The sequence below is a fragment of the Osmerus mordax genome, chromosome 28 (genome assembly GCF_038355195.1).
Source record: "Osmerus mordax isolate fOsmMor3 chromosome 28, fOsmMor3.pri, whole genome shotgun sequence".
Taxonomy (NCBI): Eukaryota; Metazoa; Chordata; class Actinopteri; order Osmeriformes; family Osmeridae; genus Osmerus; species Osmerus mordax.
This window is the reverse complement of record NC_090077.1, coordinates 1,132,448-1,153,786: the sequence shown is the minus strand read 5'-3', so window position 1 is coordinate 1,153,786 and position 21,339 is coordinate 1,132,448. Positions and strand designations below refer to the sequence as shown.

General features: G+C 49.1%; 4 protein-coding genes across 5 annotated transcripts; 2 read left to right on the top strand and 2 right to left on the bottom strand.

The window, feature by feature from the left end:
- On the top strand, nucleotides 1–2,347 carry gstt2 (glutathione S-transferase theta 2). Its single transcript, XM_067231534.1, has 5 exons — nucleotides 1–183; nucleotides 522–609; nucleotides 785–935; nucleotides 1,354–1,530; nucleotides 1,659–2,347. Exons 1-5 carry the CDS (start codon nucleotides 60–62, stop codon nucleotides 1,803–1,805), a joined length of 687 nt encoding a protein of 228 aa, XP_067087635.1. The 5' UTR covers nucleotides 1–59; the 3' UTR covers nucleotides 1,806–2,347.
- chek2 (checkpoint kinase 2) lies at nucleotides 2,320–7,476 on the bottom strand. Of its 2 annotated transcripts, XM_067231531.1 has the most exons (15): nucleotides 7,414–7,476; nucleotides 6,416–6,825; nucleotides 6,047–6,171; nucleotides 5,838–5,970; nucleotides 5,534–5,624; nucleotides 5,235–5,331; nucleotides 5,098–5,151; nucleotides 4,893–4,957; nucleotides 4,612–4,711; nucleotides 4,427–4,513; nucleotides 4,125–4,288; nucleotides 3,520–3,635; nucleotides 3,265–3,350; nucleotides 2,922–3,068; nucleotides 2,320–2,656 (listed from the first exon to the last, which is right to left on the bottom strand). In XM_067231531.1, the coding sequence occupies exons 2-15, from the start codon at nucleotides 6,798–6,800 to the stop codon at nucleotides 2,543–2,545; spliced, it is 1,764 nt and encodes a 587-aa protein (XP_067087632.1). In that variant the 5' UTR covers nucleotides 6,801–6,825; nucleotides 7,414–7,476; the 3' UTR covers nucleotides 2,320–2,542. The 2 variants fall into 2 exon arrangements, 1 of the variants encoding a protein (XP_067087632.1); XR_010875245.1 differs by lacking the exon at nucleotides 2,320–2,656 and having other exon boundaries at nucleotides 2,946–3,068; nucleotides 3,265–3,346.
- A 91-nt stretch (nucleotides 7,477–7,567) lies between these two features.
- On the top strand, nucleotides 7,568–10,815 carry entr1 (endosome associated trafficking regulator 1). Its single transcript, XM_067231349.1, has 8 exons — nucleotides 7,568–7,918; nucleotides 8,027–8,148; nucleotides 8,355–8,738; nucleotides 8,945–9,018; nucleotides 9,470–9,581; nucleotides 9,725–9,787; nucleotides 10,084–10,223; nucleotides 10,454–10,815. The coding sequence occupies exons 1-8, from the start codon at nucleotides 7,873–7,875 to the stop codon at nucleotides 10,542–10,544; spliced, it is 1,032 nt and encodes a 343-aa protein (XP_067087450.1). The 5' UTR covers nucleotides 7,568–7,872; the 3' UTR covers nucleotides 10,545–10,815.
- A 71-nt stretch (nucleotides 10,816–10,886) lies between these two features.
- ccdc180 (coiled-coil domain containing 180) lies at nucleotides 10,887–21,273 on the bottom strand. The gene is made up of 37 exons (XM_067231347.1): nucleotides 21,214–21,273; nucleotides 20,931–21,109; nucleotides 20,700–20,791; nucleotides 20,361–20,470; nucleotides 20,070–20,198; nucleotides 19,880–19,990; nucleotides 19,701–19,796; nucleotides 19,223–19,386; nucleotides 18,952–19,071; nucleotides 18,716–18,795; nucleotides 18,494–18,582; nucleotides 18,157–18,276; nucleotides 17,642–17,815; nucleotides 17,372–17,487; nucleotides 17,118–17,244; nucleotides 16,871–16,913; nucleotides 16,617–16,729; nucleotides 16,287–16,474; nucleotides 16,023–16,198; nucleotides 15,691–15,871; nucleotides 15,233–15,379; nucleotides 14,960–15,104; nucleotides 14,735–14,851; nucleotides 14,543–14,632; nucleotides 14,183–14,266; nucleotides 13,885–14,075; nucleotides 13,537–13,607; nucleotides 13,345–13,453; nucleotides 13,161–13,238; nucleotides 12,917–12,986; nucleotides 12,563–12,707; nucleotides 12,252–12,412; nucleotides 11,973–12,110; nucleotides 11,602–11,713; nucleotides 11,425–11,527; nucleotides 11,116–11,254; nucleotides 10,887–11,035 (listed from the first exon to the last, which is right to left on the bottom strand). Exons 1-37 carry the CDS (start codon nucleotides 21,271–21,273, stop codon nucleotides 10,901–10,903), a joined length of 4,503 nt encoding a protein of 1,500 aa, XP_067087448.1. The 3' UTR covers nucleotides 10,887–10,900.
- Nucleotides 21,274–21,339: the final 66 nt, after the last annotated feature.

Genomic DNA, 21,339 nt, shown 5'->3' with positions numbered 1-21,339 from the left:
CTACACACAACGCAAGTGGCTCGTACTACTGCTGGCTACATTCACCCCGGACACTTATAATGGCTGGTCGAAGAGGTTTAGAAATCTACTTAGACTTACTGTCTCAGCCATGCAGAGCAATACACATTTTAGTAAATGTCAACAAAATACCCCATATTTTGAAAACTGTGGCACTACGAAAAGGTAAGAGAGGGAAGGCAATGTGTTTACAGTTAGCTTGTTAGCGAGCTCTAGCTAGCGAGCGTTAGCAAACGAGTATAATTTTGTCCGTTTTATTTTAGTTGGTCAAAATGACATGTTCATGTGAACAGAAATCCATCGAATGCATCTACTGCATACATAGCATCGATGCAATAAACCTTATAGACGTTGCTAAAAAGCAACCTTGCTTTGAACTTTGTCCTCGTTGGCAGATCGATTGTAGCATAACTGGCCATGTACTAGACGTGACGAAGTCGTTTCAGGGTTGGTGATAGATTAACAAAGTCCACTGCTTTACCCTGGTGTCGTATTCCATGCAGGTGAGCAGAAGACGCCAGATTTCGCTAAACTGAACCCCATGCAGAAAGTCCCAGTTATAGATGACAATGGTTTTGTCCTAACTGAAAGGTGGGACAATTCTAACATTATTAAGACTAGCTAGTTCACCCGGACAGTATTTAAACAATCAATCAATCAGTCGCATTGAGTAATATACAATTGACTTCAATTTGATAACGTATACAGCACATACGTCTATAGCTTAACTCCTCATTTGCATGATCTGTGTGATCTGTTTTTGCAGTGATGCCATATTGAAGTACTTGGCGACAAAGTACCATGTCCCAGACCACTGGTATCCAAAGCAACCAGAGCGGAGGGCCAGAGTGGACGAGTACACCGCCTGGCATCACACCAACACACGCCCTCAAGCTGCTAAAGTGTTCCTCTTGGAGGTAACACACAAATCACAACAAGCATGTTGCCAATGTGTTCATCACTAAGGCATCTCACAAACACACGCACAATAATAAAAACCTGCTTGTAAAGTTGGAAGTAGCACCTTCCAACACATGTACGCATCACCCACACCTCATCACGCAGAGTGAATATGAACACCTGTTCACCAGTGGGTGCTGATGTATGTCTAGCAATCAGGGAAGGGAAAGATGCCAGACAGGGCTGACATGACTGTAGATTAGTGGTCTTCAACGACCGCCCCTGCCCTGTATCATCATCAGGCTTCTGCATAGCTAAATAACGACCCATTCATTTGAATCAGGAGTGTTGGGAGAGGGGAACATCTAAAAGGACCAGGGTTGAAGACCACTGCTCTAAACGTAGGTAGTGATGTTCTGTTGCGTGTGTGTGCAGGTGCTGTTGCCCCGTATGGCTGGCCAGCCGACCGAGCAGGCCAGGGTGGAGAGGGCCGTGTCGGAGCTGAGTGTCACCCTGGACAAGCTGCAGGACATGTTCCTGAAAAGGCAGCCCTTCCTGTGTGGAGACGACATCTCTCTAGCTGACCTGCTGGCTGCGTGTGAACTCATGCAGGTCGGAGGATATGACATAGTCGAGCTACCGGGGTTTTGCTGTTAGTGGTCCTCCTGTGGAGGACTGTCTGCCTACCTTTCCGGAAACATTCTCACCAGCCTCCTTTGTTGTTGCTGTTCCTCCTCCAGCCTCTAGGGGGCGGCAGAGATGTGCTGCAGGACCGTCCTGTGCTACAGCGCTGGCTGGGTCGCGTTCAGTCTGCTGTGGGCAGCTCCTTTGACGAGGCCCACGCCGTGCTGTACCGCCTCAGGGACAATGCAAAGGCCAAACTGTGATGTCACCGGTTGCCTTGGTGTCAAACCCCCGATGTACAAATATGTACAAGACCTTTGGATGTATTTTGAGTGATTTGCTGCTCATGTCAACAACCCTGGTCTTCAAGACCTCCTGTCCTGCATGTTTTAGATGTCTCCCTCTTCCAACACACCTGATTCAAATGAACGGGTCGTTAACAGGCATCTGCTGAGCTTGATAACGACTCATCATTTGAATCAGGTGTGTTGGAAAACCGAAACATATAAAACATGCAGGTAGGTCGTGAGGACCGGGGCTAAGAAAGGCTGCCTTAACCAAGATGCATTGTTATCAGCTATGTAAAGCCTATAACCTACTAGAAGGATCTACAGCCTTATTTGCTTTGAGAATCAACACATCAATAATTTAAACACTAAACCTGATCAGCAATAATCTATAAAACAGGCAATGACTTCAGGATGAGGAAGATGGAACTCTCAAATGAAACAAACTGAATCTTTCGTAAAGTGTTGCAAATGTGTAATTATGCCATGTCTCGCCTAAATAAAATTGGTTTTATTTACCTGTAGTACAAAAATATATATATACACACACACCACATTGAGACACGTACGTTAACAATGTGCATGTGGACAGTGGCAATGACGAGTAGAGTGATTGGAGACAAATGAGATCCGGGGGATTATAAGGAATTACAGAGGAATGAACCGATCAAGGCATGCCAGTGATTTTTCAGATCAGTAACCGTGGAAACGGATCAGGTGGCTGTGAACGGGGCCTGCCGTTTGTCGGGCGGTTGGTCGTCCTCGGTGTCCTCTCTCGGTCTCTTCCTGCTGCCTGAGATGGTGCTGGCGGTGCTGCAGGTGGACGTCTGGAACCAAAAACACCACAAGTGAACACAGGCTCAGCGAACAGCCGCGTTGGTTCGCTGAACTGTTCTTCAACACTACAGAGGAACTGTGTTAGAATCAAAAGATACGAGGACCTAGACAAGCTGGCAGACTCCAGTGAACCATTCCTATATGCATTAGTCCACTCCGTTGGCAATTCAGTATAAAGTTTTTTTTTTTTTTTTTTACATTGGTGAAAATTGCATCACAGGTGAGGTGAGGTGTCGTGGGGTGGGATGCTGTTACCGCGGCAACGTCGGACTGCGCGGCGGCTCTGTCGGACGGTCCGCCCGCACCATCCGACCACGTGTCGGGGTCATCGGAGTCTCCTGCAGCGAGCGCCGTAGCGTTGGGGTACATGATGCTGTGGGCCTTGTCTCTCATGTTGGGGTCCTGTGGAACATCAGTCACACACTCACCGTCACAGCTCCACTCTTGTCCATCTACGTCAGACACAAATGTCCCCGGTCCAACCAGGAGAAATCGATTTCCCAGGAAAAGGAAGTATGTTTTAAAATTCGACGGGTTCTCGGTCCCCGCGGTGTTGTGCTTGTTGCTGGGATACGTTCAGCTTCTCTGAGGGTCTCACCTCCAGCCAGGGATGTCTCAGGGCTTCCTCTATGGAGAGGCGCTGGGTGGGGTTCACAACCAGCAACTTCTTGACAAGGTCCCTGGCTACACAGAAAACAGACATTTAGGTATGTTACTGAAAAACTACAACAAACACACTGATCAGGCTGTTCCAAACACACACACTGATCAGGCTGTTCCAAACAGACACACTGATCAGGCTGTTCCAAACACACACACAGATCAGGCTGTTCCAAACAGAGTTCTGTCTCACCGGGCGCTGATATTTTGTTCCATTTGGACGGGATGAAAGTGAAGATGCCTCGAGTGATCTGGTCAGGGACCGGTAAATCGGACCAGTCAGTGTGGAAAGGAGGGTAGCCACCTAGACTGGGGGGTGCACAGACACAGGGACAGCTGTTAAACAAGTGGGGAGAACACACACACACACACACACACACACACACACACACACACACACACACACACACACACACACACACACACACACACACACACACACACACACACACACACACACACACACACACACACGGAGGGTGTTAACCCTTGTGCTGCCTTCGGGTCACATGACCCAAAGGTTCATAACGAACCATCGTTGTGTTAACCCAATTTTACCCAATCCAAAAACAAATAAAAATAATTTTCTTTTAACGGTTAAAATAAAATGCTTCACTTTGTTTTTGTATGCGGTAAAGTTGTTGCAATACGACGGTGGGTCACAATGACTGATGGGTCAGAATGACCCGAAGATAACACAAGGGTTAAAGGGAGCACTATTTCAGCAAACGGCTAAGACCGAACCCACAGGCAGCGTTACAAACGTGACAGTTGTCAGGCAGTCAGGGTAGAACCCACCACACAAACAGCAGGACCCCCAGACTCCAGGCGTCCACGGCCCGGCTGTAACCCACGGTTGCAGCGTCCGTAAACACCTCGGGCGCCAGGTACGTAGCCGTTCCACAGAGCGTCCGCATCAGAGACTCCTCCTCCAAGATCTTTGACTGGTTGAAGTCTGTCACCTGCAACACAAGAGTAAGGATCATCGCACACCATCCCACGCATACCTTGTGCTATAATAGCATACTTACAGTAAAAGATTTATGATATATTTTTCTATAATATTGTTTGAGGGGTTGGTTTCTGTCTTGTTCTCTCACCTTTATCAAACACTCATCTTCGTGGGAGGACAGAAGAATGTTCTCAGGCTTTAGGTCTCTATGAATTATGCCGTTGTTGTGTAGGTACTAGAAGGCCAAGGACAAGGTGGGGTTATAGAGAGTTAGGACAGTCCTGTAAACACTTCTATCGCATACGTTTTGTGAACGACCAGTGGTGAAACTACCTCAACGGCCTTTAACATTTGGTAAAAATACAGCTTGGCGATGGGCTCTGGTATTTGCTGCTTGGCCTTGACCCTGTTGAACAGTTCTCCTCCTTCCATCCTGAAAACACACACACACACTATGATGTGACGCACACTGTGCATTCCACTTCATCTTCCAACCTGGGTGTAATGTCTTGCCTTCAGTCTAAAGTTCAGCTGGGTCAAGTGGGGGTTTCAATGGCCCGGTTGGAGGTTGCGATAAAGAATCCAACTATGTAAACAGAGAACGCAAGACTTACAGCTCCAGAACGATGTAGTAGGAATCATCGGTCTGATAGAAGTCCTCTGTCCTAATCAGGCAGGGCTGGGCGTAGGACAGGAAGCAAACAAGTTAACATCTAACTACAGAGGATGTCCACTACCTAAATGTGTTTGTTACCTTACAGACAAGCACCAAACCATCTCAGGCTACAGACTGTAAGTTAGTGCTTCTGACACACTCACATGGTCGATCCTCTTGAGGATCTCAATCTCTCTCTCAGCGTTTCTCGTGGCCATCTATTCATGGAGAAACAACGACATGAGGACGATGTATTTCAGCATCCGTGTTTCCTTGATAACAGGAAGTGGTTATACTTCACCCCAACAGATGGGAAGTCATTCTTCTTGATGGTCTTGACGGCCACTTTTTTACAGGTGGCTCTTTCAAAGGCCAGCTTCACCTCCCCACACACACCCCTAAGAAAACACACACGCCTAGTTAAGCACACACCTCGGACAGCCAAGCCTATACCTACACACACCCCTACAAAACACACACACACACCCCTACACACACACACACACCCCTACACACACACACACAGGTGGGTTCCCCCCTCCCCATCTGTATCAGTACCAACGCAGTTAATATTCCAGCACAGCTGGACAACACACTTACTTCCCAATATTTCTGGTGATTATGTACTTGTCTCTAAACTCCTTGGGCAGGTTGGACTGTTCATCAGCCATCAGGTCGATGAACATGAACGCTGAAGGGAAAAACTAACAGTTGGTTTCACATCAAACAAGGCTACTTGCCATCACCTTTAGGAAGGTACTGTGCTGTGATGATCAGACTGTGTCCAGACTGTGTCTGATCATCACAGCACAGAGAAAGATAAGTCATAAAACAGAGCGCCGTAATTCAAAGAAAATGGTTGTGAGAAAATGGCATATTTTACGAGGCGGCATCAGTACCGTACCTTTATTGCGACTGTCAGTCAAAGCCAACTCAGCATTGTTAGCTAAGGGAAGCTTTTTCCCTTTCCCAATGAGCTGACCGTCTACGTATGTGCCGTTGCCACTATGGTCCTCACAATAGACGACATCATCCTCCTGTAGGGTTGAATGGAGGGAACCAGTGATGCCAAACAGAACAGCATGAGGGAGAAAAGGAAGACAAGATACTTACTTTAAATATACGGAAGTGTTTTTTGCTGTAGGTTTGGAACCTGGGGGAGTTCTTGTGCATGCCATCCTCAAAACAGTAATCGCATTTGGAGTCACGACCGAACCAGTACTGTTCCTCGATGCAGTCTAAACAAAACACAACACGAAGAACTGAAAAAGGATACAATACAAATATCCTAATTCATAAAGAACTAAAGAGAGTGATTGAGAGAGAGCGAGTGAGAAAAAGAGAGAATGAGTAAGAGTGAAACTGTTAAAGTAAAAAATAGAATGGAATGGAGAGTGAGTGAGAGTGTGAGACAGAGAGAGAGAGAGAGAACAGCCCTGTGGTTTAAAGACCGGGTAACCAGGAGCTGCATGTGGGACTCACTGAGGACTCTGAAGCGCTTATGCAGGGGCAGCAGGCGGCCCCAGGGCCGGGGCTCAGGCTCCTCACGGATGGGAGACAGGTCTTGGACCGGGATGGTGTCCACGGAGCTCACGGTGCCTGATGTGGATGAGGACTGGCTGGCAGGAACGGATGACGAACTCGAACTACTCTGGCTTTGGGACTGGGTTTGGGATTGAGACTGGGTTTGGGGTTGAGACTGGGTTTGGGGTTGGGACTGGGTTTGGGGTTGGGACTGGGTTTGGGACCTGGTTTGAGGCTGGGAGTCTGTTTGAGGTTGGGTTTGAGGTTGGGATTGAGACCGGGTTTGTCGTCGCGTCCGTGTTTTGCGCTCGGAGCTTGGCAGCTTGGTATGTTCTTCAGACATTGCAGTATCTATCTCCGTCTTGAGTCTGCAGGAGATGAAGACAGTACAACAGGGTTTGTGCTGGAATGTGAAGGGTGGAATAGCTGTTTTCTTACCTCTCAAGTCCATAAGGTGCATGCGTGCAGCAACTCAACACACACCCCCAGTCAGAGTGCGAATTATACAATGACAATCTTCCGTAATTCAAACCCTGCCCCCTGTCCCCCAACTAACCCAATTCAGTTCCTGATTCACAGCCTGCGGAAGAGGCTGACTGATAGCAGTTAGTTCGGCCTACAATTGTTAGCGGATGGTCATCTACCTAGCTTGCGAGATGGCTGCGTGTGTTGACATCACGCTGAATAAAACACCCAGTAAACATTTACACCCCAGGCTATAATATATTTTATGATGTTTCGATTTCTTTATTCATATAGGCTAACGTTACCCTACTTTAATAATCCAGTCAGCACCAGGTAGCTAACTAGCCACTATACATTAGCTTTTTGAATGAATCAAGTTAGCTACTCCGTTAGACAATCTTTCCAGATGCAAGTACCAAGACTAAAAATCCAATGCATTTTTTATATTTATCTTAATTATGCATAAACACAACGTTTTATATCACTCTTACCACAATTTCAGAACATGTGATGAACGTTGAATATACCCGGGAGTTGCAAAAGGTTGTTTCATGGCATGTGCATTTTTTTCAATAAACGTCATAAGTTTAGGAACCAATACAAAGTTCGGGTGTGCACACGTGATCTTTCATCTGTCAACTGATCTGTTTTCAGCGCTCCACAGTGATGAACAACATCTGGAATTCCTTGACCATTTGGGCAGGCCAGTACAGTCACTAGTTTAGAGAAAGGAATCTAGACTAATCTTGGCGGATCTGTAGCCATTGTTGTGTTGTTAGCTAGATGTGCTACAGTGCTTCCGTCTCGTATTACAGCTCGTATCCTGTCGAATTAGCTATAGTAGCTAACCAGTTAGTAAGTTAGCTAGCGTAGCTACAGTAGATTGTGTACAAGCTTACTGTTGTAGTAGTGTCACAGCCGTACGTCTGACTGCTCTACATCCATCCAACATGTCAAAACCGAAAACTTCTGCAAAAACTTTAATTATCGAAGATGGTAGGTTGCCAACCAGCGTTAGCTTTGCATAATTGCTACCACGTACACTTAGTGAACAAAATATAGTTGTGACTATAGCAACTTCAATGTTATTGAACTTTTTTTTAGATGAAGTCCAAGAGGATGGAGACGAATTGAATCCCTTCTCCTTCAAAGAGTTTATCCGCAGCAAGAACAAGGACCCTGATATGAATACAGATTCAGATGAAACCTTCTACCCAATGAGAAAGGTAAGTTCTATCGACGAGACGTCAACTCATTCAATTAAACAGTAAAGTCAAATATAGCGAAGGAACACTGACAGCACAGAAAATCTAAACACGGTAAAGGCAATGAAAAGGCTGACTACAGTTGGTGTTGTTGTGAACAAGGGCGAGGATTTCAGAGATGATTCATGCAAGTGTGTGTCATTGTGTGTGTGTGTGTGACCCTACAGAAGACGTACGGTAGCAGCCTCCTATCAGGTAGAGAGTATCCGTCCTACAGCAACCTGGACGGGACACCACAGCCAGGGGAAGAGTCTGAGGAGGACTGGGCCGGGAGCTACGAGCCCTCAGCCTTGGAGGACGCCCAGGAGTTTGTGCTGAGCAGAACCGCAGACTGCAGCACGTATTCAGACCCGTCCTCCCTCGGTACCGAGGAGGAGGTGTCGTGGCAGGAGGAGCAAGGAGAGGAGCCGTCTTCGCTTGAGGAGTCGCTGTGGCAGGGCTCCAGGCAAGGCCCGGTGAACTATGAAGGGGATGATGAGACGTCGATGGTGGAGCTCTCCTTCCGGACCCAGACTGGCAGGCCAGAAGGGAAGAGGAACCATCTGCAGAAGGTTCACTTAGACCTGCCCTCCTCCGTTCTTCACACACACACTCTCCTCTCATCGTCTTCTAGAGTCATCCTCCTCAGTATTCTTTACCACCCCTCCACACACACACTCCCTCTCTCCCCTCATTCAGTTATCTGCTCATTGTGAGAGAGGACGGCCCAGGTGACGTCCAGTCGGGTGTGTTTGACAGAAGCTGTTTCTCTTCTCAGCTGCAGGACGAGAACGCTCAGCTTAGGAAGAACGTCAGATCTCTGCTGAAGAAGGCCGAGATTGACGATCGCAGGTGGCTGGGTACACGCTCTAACACTCACACAGTACACACACTACTATACAGACTACAGACTCCACACAGTACAGCTTTTATGGTTTCCCACAGAAAATGTGTTAGTCAAGGGGGGGGGGGGGGGGGGGGGGGGTTAGTTCTCCTCCAAAAACAAAGTTCTCTAGAGAAGGGAGACTGCCGTTGGAATGAAAGGGGGAAAACTGGCAGAGAAAACTGGCGGAAACACGGCGAATATATATATATATAATATTATTTTTGTATTTTTTTTACAACGTAGTTAAGGCGGCAGGCGTGTGTTGCTAAGGCGGCCGCCTTAATAGCAAAGTGATGCGGGAAACCCTGAGCTTTAGATACTTATTCTGGGTGTGCGTAGGCTGAAGCGGTTACAGTATTTGAAGGGCCAACGTAACTAGACGGCAAATGGTGTAGTTACTGATGTTTCCCCCCGCAGACTTCGAGAGCTCACAGAGGAACTGCATAAGAAGAGACTCCAGGATGAAAGGGAGGCCCAGGCCTTGGAGACCATGGTCCACTCTGTGGAACAGAACCTGCACTTGATGACAGTAAGAGCCTGTGTGATCACTGACGGATTGCACCAACTATATCTGACCCTTAATTAACAATGTCTGAACTGACCAGTAGCTGACTGGCCGATGCATTCTTGAACTTCTCCCTAATATTAACAGGAAACTTTCTTTTTGGACAGAAACGAGCAGTGAAGGCTGAGAACAGTGTGACCAGACTGAAGCAGGAGCTTCACCAGTTGCAGGTTAGACAACAGACTTTAATTTCTTGTGTTTGTAGTTGTGTGAAAATCGATGTGAATAATGATGAGCGTGTGTGTGTGAGAGAGAGAGAGGTCTACGGAGAGGGAAACTGACCTTAAACTTGTTCCGTGGTCTGGTTGACATCTCAGCCTCCGCTTTGGCTGTCACAGTCATCCTCACGACAGAGCCACACAGTAACAAATAGAAACGGGAATAAGCGCCGGTTGTGATCAACCAGCGCCGGTTGTGATCACCCAGCGCCGGTTGTGATCACCCAGCGCTGGCTGTCTCCTTGCAGGGCCAGGTGGAGGGCTACCAGTGTGAGAACGAGAGGCTGCGAGCAGGAGAGACGACCGCCCTGAACACCATGAGGCAGAATGCTCAGGCGGCGTCAGAGTACCTCAACAAAGCTGCTCTCAACGCAGAGACATCCATCAAGTACGTCAGATACCAGCTGTCAAATTACTGCTATTTAACCGTGGCTGTAGGTCCCTTTATGTGGACTTTAGTAAGTCTTTTGCGTCACAAAGTTAGAATGTGAAACTGTGTGAGGCGAATGCATACCTTGCAAACTCTTAAACAGTAAACCTTTGTGAGAGAGGTACTTTTCAGTAACATTGTGGTCTTTGTCCTAGCTTGTTAAATCAGTTTGTGTTTTACCCTCGCAGGCAGTTGCTGACTGGAGCAGAGACCTTGTGTTTGGTGTCTCAACTACTGCACTCCATCGACAAGATAAGCGACCTTCAGGCTGAAAACTGAGTGTGGGAGAGACATTATTTATTCCTCAAACAATGGGAGCAATGTATCCATCCATTCCACGGCTAATGGAGGCAAATACATTTGGGAAGAGCCAATCGGGAAAGCTTAGTGCTCAGCACTGGTGTTTGGGACAGGCCAGAAGAGCGTATCACTAAAACTGTCCTGACACATCTTGCACATTCTTTTTTTACATGACGTTAATCACACTAACATCTGTTTGTTACTGATTTATTTCAAATGGGAAATAACTGTACTCGATGTGATCATGATAAATATATTCTCATATAAATTTTAACATCCCTTTTGTACCTATTTTGTCAGTTGAAAACAATACTGGGTGTAATTGTCTAATTGTTCTATTCAGCGTTGATCTGTGCGAGGGTGGTCAGTTGGCCATTCCAGTGTTCCACCCAACGCTGCAACTCCCTCTGCTGTGCCCGATTCTCCTCCACAGCCTGCTCCAGCACCTTACTGTAGCGCTGTTCATATTTCTGTAACACACACACACACACCCATCAGTTTCTGTGGAGGGGTAGGGTGTCATCTGGTGTTACTGGTGTGCGTCTGTCACCTGGTACGTTGAGTCCCGAGCCTCGACCGTTCTCAGGTGGCCCAGAGTGGTTGTCGCTGTGGTGATGGAGGCGGTTATGGTCTTGGCCATAGCTGGTTCATCCGGAGTCGTTGTGAAATGAGCAATCCCTGGCCAAGTCCTGTCACACACACACACAGTGTAGAGCTCTTATCTTCATCCGTTTATGTAACCGTACCTTATCATCCACGGCCGACAGAACAATACTGTCTCCTACAACCGTGAACAATACTGGTCTCCAACAGCATGCCTCCTACAGTCCTGTGTTTCCTGGTGGTCCTGAGTGTTTACCTGCTGCCTCTCTGGATGGGAGCTCCACTGGACGTCTCCTGCAGAGTGTCGGCCTGTTTACGACGAAGCAAGGTCGTGACGTTCTCCTTTTTCGTCTCGGCATCTGCAAGGGCGAGACAAAGCCACGTTTCTGGCTCAGTGGGTGCAGACGTAGGGGCTCACTCGCCAGGTACTCACGTCCAGGCAGGACCTGGTCCACGGTCAGAAGGTTGTCCATCTGGAAGAGCAGGTTCTCTGTCAGGGAGGCCAGCGAGGACACAAACTCCTCTCCCTGTCTCCTCAAACTCGCCTGACAGGAAGCAGCAACAACATAACATAAAAGGTGAATCGCTTAGATGAGACTCAGGCTAGGATCTGGGTCAGAGTTCACAGGTCAAGGGTCACCGGTCAGGGTGGAAGCTGGGTAGCTCCAGGTGGGTTAGGGTCAAGGGTCACAGGTTAGGGTAAAAGCAAGTAGCTCCAGGTGGGTTAAGGTCAAGGGTCACAGGTTAGGGTGAAAGCTAGTAGCACCAGGTGGGTTAAGGTAAAGGGTCAGTGTCTAGGCTAACCTGTAGCTCTAGCTGAGAGTTGTGTATGTCCTCGGCCAGCTTCATCTGCCTGCCGGCCTCTGATTGGCTCAGGGCCTGCAGCTCTACCTCACAGGCTGGGTGGCTCAGACGCACACTCAGCTGCCTAGTGTGCTCCTTCTGGAAACACACACATTTATACCTTCACACACATATACACACACACACACACTACATATGCACAAACATATATAAACCAGCTGGACTTCCAGCCTGCATGATAACAGCAGTAAACTCAGCACCACGCTGGAGCTACAGCACCTTCATTTCCTCGCTGGCCTGCAGGGTGCACTGTAGGCTCTGGCGGATCCTGCCCGCTTCCTGGTCTAGACTGGTCAGGTGCTGTTGCCCCAGGTTACAGAACAGCACTTCCGGAACCTTGGACAGGCACTCTTCAAAGTCTTCCAGCTGCTGACGGAACTCTGGACGATCGGAACAGACGAGATAAAGTCACGTCGTTAACTGAGGACTCCTATTACATCGTCAGATACTGATTCGTTTACTGCAGGCTGGTTTCACGTTTTCAACAGGTCAATATAGAAATGTGACAGCCAAATTTCCCCATTGCTGACCTTGGACACAGTCATTGAGGTAGTCCTGAGCTTGGTTCTGATAGGCCAGCAGCCTCTTGTTGATGTCCTCAGCACACAGCTCGAAGGTGTCCTGCAGGTACTGGGGGCGCGTGACCTGACGACGGTCCTTCTTCTTATAGAAGTCCTGCTCACAACACAACATGTCTTACTCCGTTCAGCAGGTGCTTTCATCCACAGCGACGTAAAAATATCACACACAGAAACTACAGCAGACAAGTAAGGATGAAAAGTAACATAACTGTGGTGGTTAAGAGTCAAGACATCAGGGGTGATGTTGTTTAATTTGGGAATATGTTACAGTTGTATTTGGAGATGAAAATTGCGGTTCCACACCTCTGCCAGCAGCAGTAGGATGTCGTTGGTCTTCCACAGGACAGCAGCCACCACAGACTTGAAGGTAGGTCTGGAACAGGCAGGGAGATCCAGTTACACATTCAAACCAAGGATACCAACCACTGGCGTTTAAGTTAAAACAGTTTGAGGTAAGACAGTTTAAGGTAAGACAGTTTAAGGTAAGACAGTTTAAGGTAAGACAGTTTAAGGTAAGACAGTTTGAGGAGTCGATGAGCAAACCCACATGGCGTCATCGTCTGGTTTGGAGCCGAACACGTGGAACCTCTTATCAAAGCGGGTTGGTTTGGAGAATCTTCTCACACTATGACAAACGGAGTCAAGATATGAAAACATTTGTGTTTTGTCTACAAGTGTGTGTTGGTGTTTGTGTCTGTGCTGTGTGTGTGTGTGTGTGTGTGTGTGTGTACCTCTGAGCGCTGACTGACTCAGAAGACTGTCTGTGGAGCGGGTCCAAGGCGACCTGACTGTGGATCTTTCCCTGCTTCTGACCTGAGCCAACAGGAGACGACAACCGGACTACGAAACACACACACAGACACACAGTCAACACCGTAACTCACACTGAAGCTCACATCGACGCAAAACACGCACACACACACCTGTGGCAGCAGCAGATCCTCTCTCCCCTGCCTCTAAACGGGATTCCTGAGGAGGTGTGGGTTTGCTGAACCTGACACACACACACATTTTTACATTTAGTCATTTAGCAGACGCTCTTATCCAGAGCGACTTACAGTAAGTACAGGGACATTCCCCCCGAGGCAAGTAGGGTGAAGTGCCTTGCCCAAGGACACAACGTCAGTTTTCATGACCGGGAATCGAACTGGCAACCTTCGGATTACTAGCCCGATTCCCTCACCGCTCAGCCACCTGACTCCCACACACACAACATCAGACAGTATATATATAAGGTAGCTGGCAGAAGCAGCGTGTCTTCACAGCCTCACCTCAGCAGGCCTTTGACGAGCCCCACGGCCGGGTCGTCCAGGAAGGAGACCCCCATGCGGCTGGGCTGCAGCAGGTTCTCAGCTGGGGCCGGGATCCCCGTCTTCTCCTGCTTGCGGGACTTGTGCCGGGCGGCCAACGCAAACGAGCCCTGGAGGGGACAGTCTGGGAGCGGCGTCGCCATGGAGGGGTCCTGAACACACACACAGAGGTCGTAACTGGCATAGACACACACACACACACAGTGTGCAGGGTTGAAGATGTGGAGCATGTGAAGAGCGTCTATAGAAGCTGATTTACCAGAAAACACTCCAGATACTGACAGCGATTCTTCAGCTCCTCCAGCACAGACCAGTTAGAGGAGAAGACCTCTATACTCACCGTCTGCATACAGATCAGGGCAGGGACACATTACTGACCATTAACAGGATTACATTATCTATCTGTATTATCTAGAACATGTACATGAAGATTCCCGATACACATCCCTAGTATTACAACTCATGACACATGATACATGAATCATTACGTTTGGGGGTAAGGTATAGTTTAATGGTAGAGCATTTTAATTGAAGATCAAAAGTCCAAACCCTGTGCATTGCTTTGGATAAAAGTGTGTGCTAAATCAATACATTATTATTATTATTATATTGTCTGTACCTTCTCTGGTCCTGCATAGGCATGGATCATCTCCTCCAGCTCTACCAGCAGGGCACTGATCTTCTTCTTCTGCGTGTTGCACTTGCAGGCCTGCGAGAGAGAGAGACGTCTGCAGCTCAACACACCGCCAGGAGGACGGGAGGAGGATGTGGACAAACATAAACAAGTTTACACACATTATACCACACACACCTCACTCTTGATCTGAACCTGGGTGTTGGTCAGCATCGACTGGATTTTCTCCAGGAACTTCATGTCCACGGCCAGATAGTGGAACTTCTCCTCGAACTTGCTGACCACGTCTTTCGCCTGGAGAGGAATTGTAAAAGTGAGGTCAGTGAAGCTGTGGTTCTACTGGCCCCAGCCCCAGCCCCCACCCAGTACAGCCCCAGCCCTCCCCCAGGCCTTAGCCTCTACCTGGTCCAGACACTTGGACTCCGTCACGTCCATGTCGAGGACGACGTTCTCTTCGGTGGCGTCGATGCGCTTGGTCATCTTCTCCAGACGCTTGTGATACACCTCAATCTCCTTCGGGGTGAAGTTCCCTCCCTCGGAGAACAGCCTGCACAGACACACCCAGACAGACTGTCAGAGAGGACAGGTGGGTGAGCGGAGAAGGAAAGGAGAAGAAAAGAGAGGAGGGTGAAGAGAGGGGAGGAGAGGAGAAGGGTGGAGAAGAAAGGATCCTACTTGAAGGAGGTGAGCAGCTTGGCGTTGCCCTGCCTCAGTCCCTCCAGCTTGGCTTCCAGGGAGTGTCTGAACTGCCTCTGGGACATCTGGATCACCTCCACATGCTTGTCCAGGCTGGCCTGCAGCGTCGCACACAGACCCACCAGCCTGCAGGGACAGGACACACACATACAGATCACACACTGTACAGGTAGGACTATCTCCTGAGGAGAGAGGGGGAGGGGGAGAGGAGAGATGAGAGGGGGGGAGGAGAGATGAGAGAGGGGGAGGAGAGATGAGAGAGGGGGAGGAGAGATGAGAGAGGGTAAGGAGAGATGAGAGAGGGGAAGGAGAGGAGAAAAGAAGAAAGACACACAGTAAAGGAGGACATGATGAGACTGTCAGGATGTGTTTCCCAGGTGTGTTCCAGGTGTGTTCCAGGTGTGTTCCAGGTGTAGCGCAGCAGAATCAGTTCTCACAGGTCAGACTTGGTGGCGCTGACAAACACGTCCTCCAGACTGTAGATCTGCGTCTTGAAGTCTTCCGTCAGCTTGTTCTGGCGGACCTGCAGCTCCTGGAAGTCTGTCCTGTAGTCCACCAGAGCCTGCAGCACGCCCTTACAGTGCCTGTCCACGCGGTCTCTGTGCACCACCAGCTCCGCTACACACACACACACACACACACACACACAGTCACACAGACTTTCATCAATCTCACACTACTTTCATCACGCGATCAATTTAGATGCAGGACTAAACCAAGAACAAAACCGAACTATGAACAAAAACATAAAAATGTCAGATGTCCTGACTAGCCCGTGCGTTGTGGACGTCCATGTCGATCCTGCGAGCGCGGGGCTGGTGCAGGTGCATGCGTAGCTCGTGCTCCGCCTGCATGGCCTCCTTCCTGGCTGCCAGCACCACCATGCTGCTGCTCAGAGCGGAGTCGAACCTCTCCTCCAGGTGGTCAAAGTACGCCAAACGCACGCTGACGTCAAACACACAGTAGAATGTCACACACACACACACATGACCACCCAGCTCGCAGCTCTGCCCCCCTGCTGTAAACCACCTACTCTGTGAGCATCTGGCAGAGCAGGGAGGCGGGGAAGGAGACCAGCTGTGTGTCCGGGTGAGAGCTGGAGGCAGGGTCACCTTCCTGAGGACACACCCAGGCCAGGCTGCTGTAGCTGTGGCCCCTCCTGGTGACAAACACGTCCTTGGACTGAGAATCCCACAGCTCCACGTAGGAGTCTGGGGCGTCCTGGAACACACAGGTCACTTCGCTGCTTCACCAGGTTCACAATAGAAACGAGAGTTAGCAGGGACTAAATAAAAACGTGCTTCTGAAGCCGATGACCGCCTCCTGGAGAAAGTCGAGGGGCGGTCCGGGTTTGTAAAGCTACCTCATCGAAGAGAGAGAGGAAGGAGGGGTGGTCGGTGTCGGGGTTCCTCTGCAGGCCTTTCTTCCCCTGTCTGATCACTTTCTTCCTCTTCACAATAACTCGCCCACTCGAATCTGTGGACGTTAAAACCGATAACCCACATCAGATGGCTCACCACGCCTCAACACACCTCAGTACACCACAGTGCTAGTCCAGAACCACATCAACTAGCGGGGTGTTTTGGAGCCAAACAGGCCCACAGGAAGTGTTCTTACCCAGGCTTATGAGAGGACACTGAGACTGCACCACCTCTGGGTCCTGAAACACAAAACCTGAGATGGTTCAGGTTGTCTACACTGCTCAACCCTGTGCAGATGGGCAGTATACTCGGGAGAATGACTGCAATGCAAAATATTAGTAGAAGCTGCGAGTGTGTGGCAGTGTGTGTGTTTGCTGCGTGTGCATGTGAGATCATGTGGTGAGTGTACTGGTTGTGTGTGTGTGTGTGTGTGTTTATTGTACCAGACTGTATGTCTGCTCTACGTTGAAGAAGCGGCTGACAGCAGAGCTGTAGGTCTGCAGTTCCTCCAGGACCATCCCAGGGAAGCAGTCCACCACCTCCATCTCCTCCTTGTGAAAGCTGACGTATCTGTACACACACAGACACACACACACACACACATAGCAGTAGCGGGTTATCAGAAACGAGCTCAGAGCATAATCATATTTTCATCACCATAACACCAGAGATTGGAGGGCTGTCCACAGATCTGTACCCATGTTTGACTTCGTCCAGGGAGGCCAGGGTCTTCTCCAGAGTGGCTCTGAGCGTCTCCTCCGTGCTCTCCTGACGCAGTTTGTCCATCAGGACATCAAGATTAGCCTCCTTTTTCTGGAGAACACGCACAGACGCTCGGTGATCCAGGGTCATATAAGTGGGACGGCGGGAGATTGACAATACAATGTATTCCTCTAGGAGATGCTTTCATAGAAAGCCATGTCCAGTTCAGGGGGGGGTGACTGGTGGTCTGGGTGTGAAGCCTCACCTTGGTGTGCAGGTTGTGGCTGGTCCGAACCACATCCAGCTGCTCCAGCAGCTCTTGCTCTGCTTTCTGAAGGCCGGCGCTGTGAGCCTCCCACAGGTGAACCGCACCGCGACACACCTTGAACACAGACCTGCTCAACAGCGCCACCCTTCTGGCCAAACTCTCAAAAGCCCTCTGGAAGGAAACGGGACACAAGCAGGTAAAGGAGCAAGGTATAGGAGACTAGGGGATAGGACACAAGGTATAGGAGACTAGGGGATAAGAGATAAGGTATAGGAGACTAGGGTATAGGACACAAGGTATAGGAGACTAGGGGATAGGACACAAGGTATAGGAGACTAGGGGATAGGACACAAGGTATAGGAGACTAGGGGATAGGACACAAGGTATAGGAGACTAGGGGATAGGACACAAGGTATAGGAGATTAGGGGATAGGACACAAGGTATAGGAGACTAGGGGATAGGACACAAGGTATAGGAGACTTGGGGATAGGAGATACTTTGACAAACTGACATCCATGCTTGCGATGCGTTCCTCTGCCTGGCTCTGGGATCGGCCAATGACAGAGAGGAACTCTGCATTGATAACGGTTTGGACTTCCTCCGCTGACAGCCCATAGATGAAAATCTCCTCCTGTAGATTAAAGTATAACTGGAAGTTACAGGGCACACAGGAAGTTGCACGGCTGCTTTTGCCTGGGGAAGAGGAAATTACATACCCTCTGTGTCCGATGGCAAAGTACCATCTGAAACAAACCTGTATACCAGGTTAAAGCACAATATGATGTTGTATTTACTGTAATGTTTACTACAAGGACGGCTGTAGTGCCTACAAGTAAACCAGTATGTACCTTGCATTTGTCAACCTCTGCTAAGCACTCCTGCCAGATCGCCTCATAACAGGAGCCCAGCTTCTTCACTAGGTCAATCTGCATACAGTCTGGGAAACACAGACACACATACATTCAGTGGCCTTGTTGAAAACTATTACAGAGAATGACAGTTGAAAGGCATTTGGCCAGAATTTAAACTTCTTAAAACAGTAATGTTGGTCAAAGGGAGCATAAACTTACCTATCTCTTGATTTATAGACGTTAGAGAATCATACCACTCAGTAACCAGTGGCTTTGAACAACTTGGAGGGATCAAGGCACTAAAATATCGAAAACATCAAATACAGTTCAGTCATTAGTCTCAGTAAACACGACTTATATCTTGCTTGGAATCTTTCCTCAGGATGACTCATAAAGGTGATCCTATAGAAGACTGTAGAGGGCATGGTAGGAGGATGTAAGGTCCCTCTGCCCACCTCAGTGACTGGAATACAGCGCAGCGCCGCTGGTTGAGGGTCAGCTGGAGTTCCCTCATGTGGTCCAGGGAAGCCTGCACATCAGGGGGCTGCTGGATACGAGGGGTCCCCATGAAATCTCTGAGGAGGAAAAAAACAGTAGATCATCTAACAATTCCAGCACAATGCAGATAAGACTAGACCTGTACGGTTGGGGGGGGAAAATTATATTCTAAAACATCTTCCAAGTCAAAGAGAACTCAAGAAAACGTTGTCGTGCTCTGGGCCGTACTTGAATCTGTCGACGACCCCCCGGACTTTGTGCCTCTTCCAGTCCTGGAGCTTGTCCTCCCAGTGCAGTCGGTCCGACAGCTCCTTCTCCAGGTCTTGTTCCATCAGGTTCAGGTACAGCTTGGCCACCGCCCTCCGGTTGGCCAGCAGAGCCTGGTTAATCATCTGAGAAGGAGACACTCGCTGTTAGGGTCAGTCTGCAGGGTTAAGCTTCTAGAAGCTTCTGAGACTCTCCCTCTGTGAGTCCTCATGTTTGGTTCAGTGAACGATTCAAGCGTCCTTGAACCATAGAGTTTTGTTTCAGAACCAAAAGACCCAGTATGAATAGAGGTGACGGTGCAGTGTGTGAATAGAGGTGAGGGTGCAGTGTGTGAATAGAGGTGAGGGTGCAGTGTGTGAATAGAGGTGAGGGTGCAGTGTGTCTAAAGGGGTGGAAAGGGTTCCGAGCTAGCGAGCAGTAAGTGAGAGTTCCATCCTACCATGGCTTCACTGTCCATGAGACGGTGCACGTCCGGAGGCATCACATAGCTGATCTTCTCCAGGAGTCCTGTGTATTTGCGCAGTAAAGCTGCAATCTACACACAATCAAAATGAGTGAGCCTTCTGACACACACACACACACACTCATACGCACTCATAAGCACACCCACAGCCTCACCATAGCTGTTCTCTCAGACTCATACTCCGTGAAGGTTGCATCCAGCTTCTTAACCCAGCTCCTCCTCTTCTCAGACTCCTCCCTCACCGCCTCCCACAGGGCGTGGAGATCCTGCGGAGAGAGAAAGACCTCGGCTGTGTCAGTGACGGCCTGCCTCATCGGCGGCGGTGTCCAGAGGTGCTCGTCTCACCTGCAGAGTGAACCGCTCCAGATCCGACAGCGCGTCCATCGCCTGCATGTGCTTCTTCACCTTTTCGTTGTACTCGGAGAGCTGGAGAAGCACGTCCTTACCTGTTTGTCTGATTCGGTTCTCGAACTCCTGACAGGAAGAAGGAGATCACAACAAAACCAACCAGAAGTTTAACATCTATCGTAGTCAGGGTAGAGTCACAGTGGATGAAGGTTCGGGGAAGGGCGTATGACTGAGTTAGGGTGAGGCTGGGGGTCAGGCCTTAAGGGCAGGGAGGTCAGATGACTATACCAGGCTGAGCACAGACAGGTCGTGATGCAGCTGGGACACAGTCTCACTGTGGTTCTTCCGTTTCTTCTCCATCATCCTCTGGATGATGTCAGAGGCAGGCCTGTCCGTCACTGGGGGGGGGGTTCAGGGATAGGTCAGGGCCGTTTACAACACATTTCTGACAATAACTGTTTCTGTGAACTAAGTGTCAAAACAGGCCTTGAGACAGTGAGTAGTTAACACATCTTGATTCTGCCCGGCAGTGGCCACGCAGATTATGAGAAATGCAAACTTTAAGTGTGTTTCTTAGGAGCGGAACAACATATCAAGATGAAGTCAATGCTTTTGCGTGACACTTGCCAATAACATCAGGCAGCCCTCGTATCTCCTCCTCAATCGACAGCTCCTCACTCGAACTAGGACAAGGTCCAGAACCCGAGAACAGCTGGTCCCTGAGGGTCACGCACGCACCAGTCATCAATGTTATCCCGTCACAATATTTAGACTCCAACAATGCTACCGAGATGATGATGTTTTGTGTTTTTGTCATTATACATTTTGCTTGCATGGGGTAGCGTGGATTCTTTCTACCTTGTAGCCCTGTCCCGTGAGCCTCGCTTGGTGTCAGACTGAGCTCTGGTCCAGCGCTGCTGTTGCTGCCCAGAATCATAGTCGTTGCCACTGTGAGACAGACCACCGCTACCAAGTAGAACACCATCTTTCAGTTCCCGTCTCTTGCGAGTTTCATGTAAAGTCCTTGACAGCTGTACCTATGGATGGGTCGAGTGGAAATTGGCTCAATAAACAGCTACAGTATGTAAGGGTCTGATCTTATCAGTTTACTAACTTTTTAACACAATAAAAAGATGAATACCTGAGCCTCAAACATTTGACGGTAGACTTTTCCACTTGGAACCACACGAGACTCAGCCATCGTTGAACACTGCCGTGCGAGTTAACGTTACGTACTGTATACTGTACTGCCCGGCTAATGTTGGCT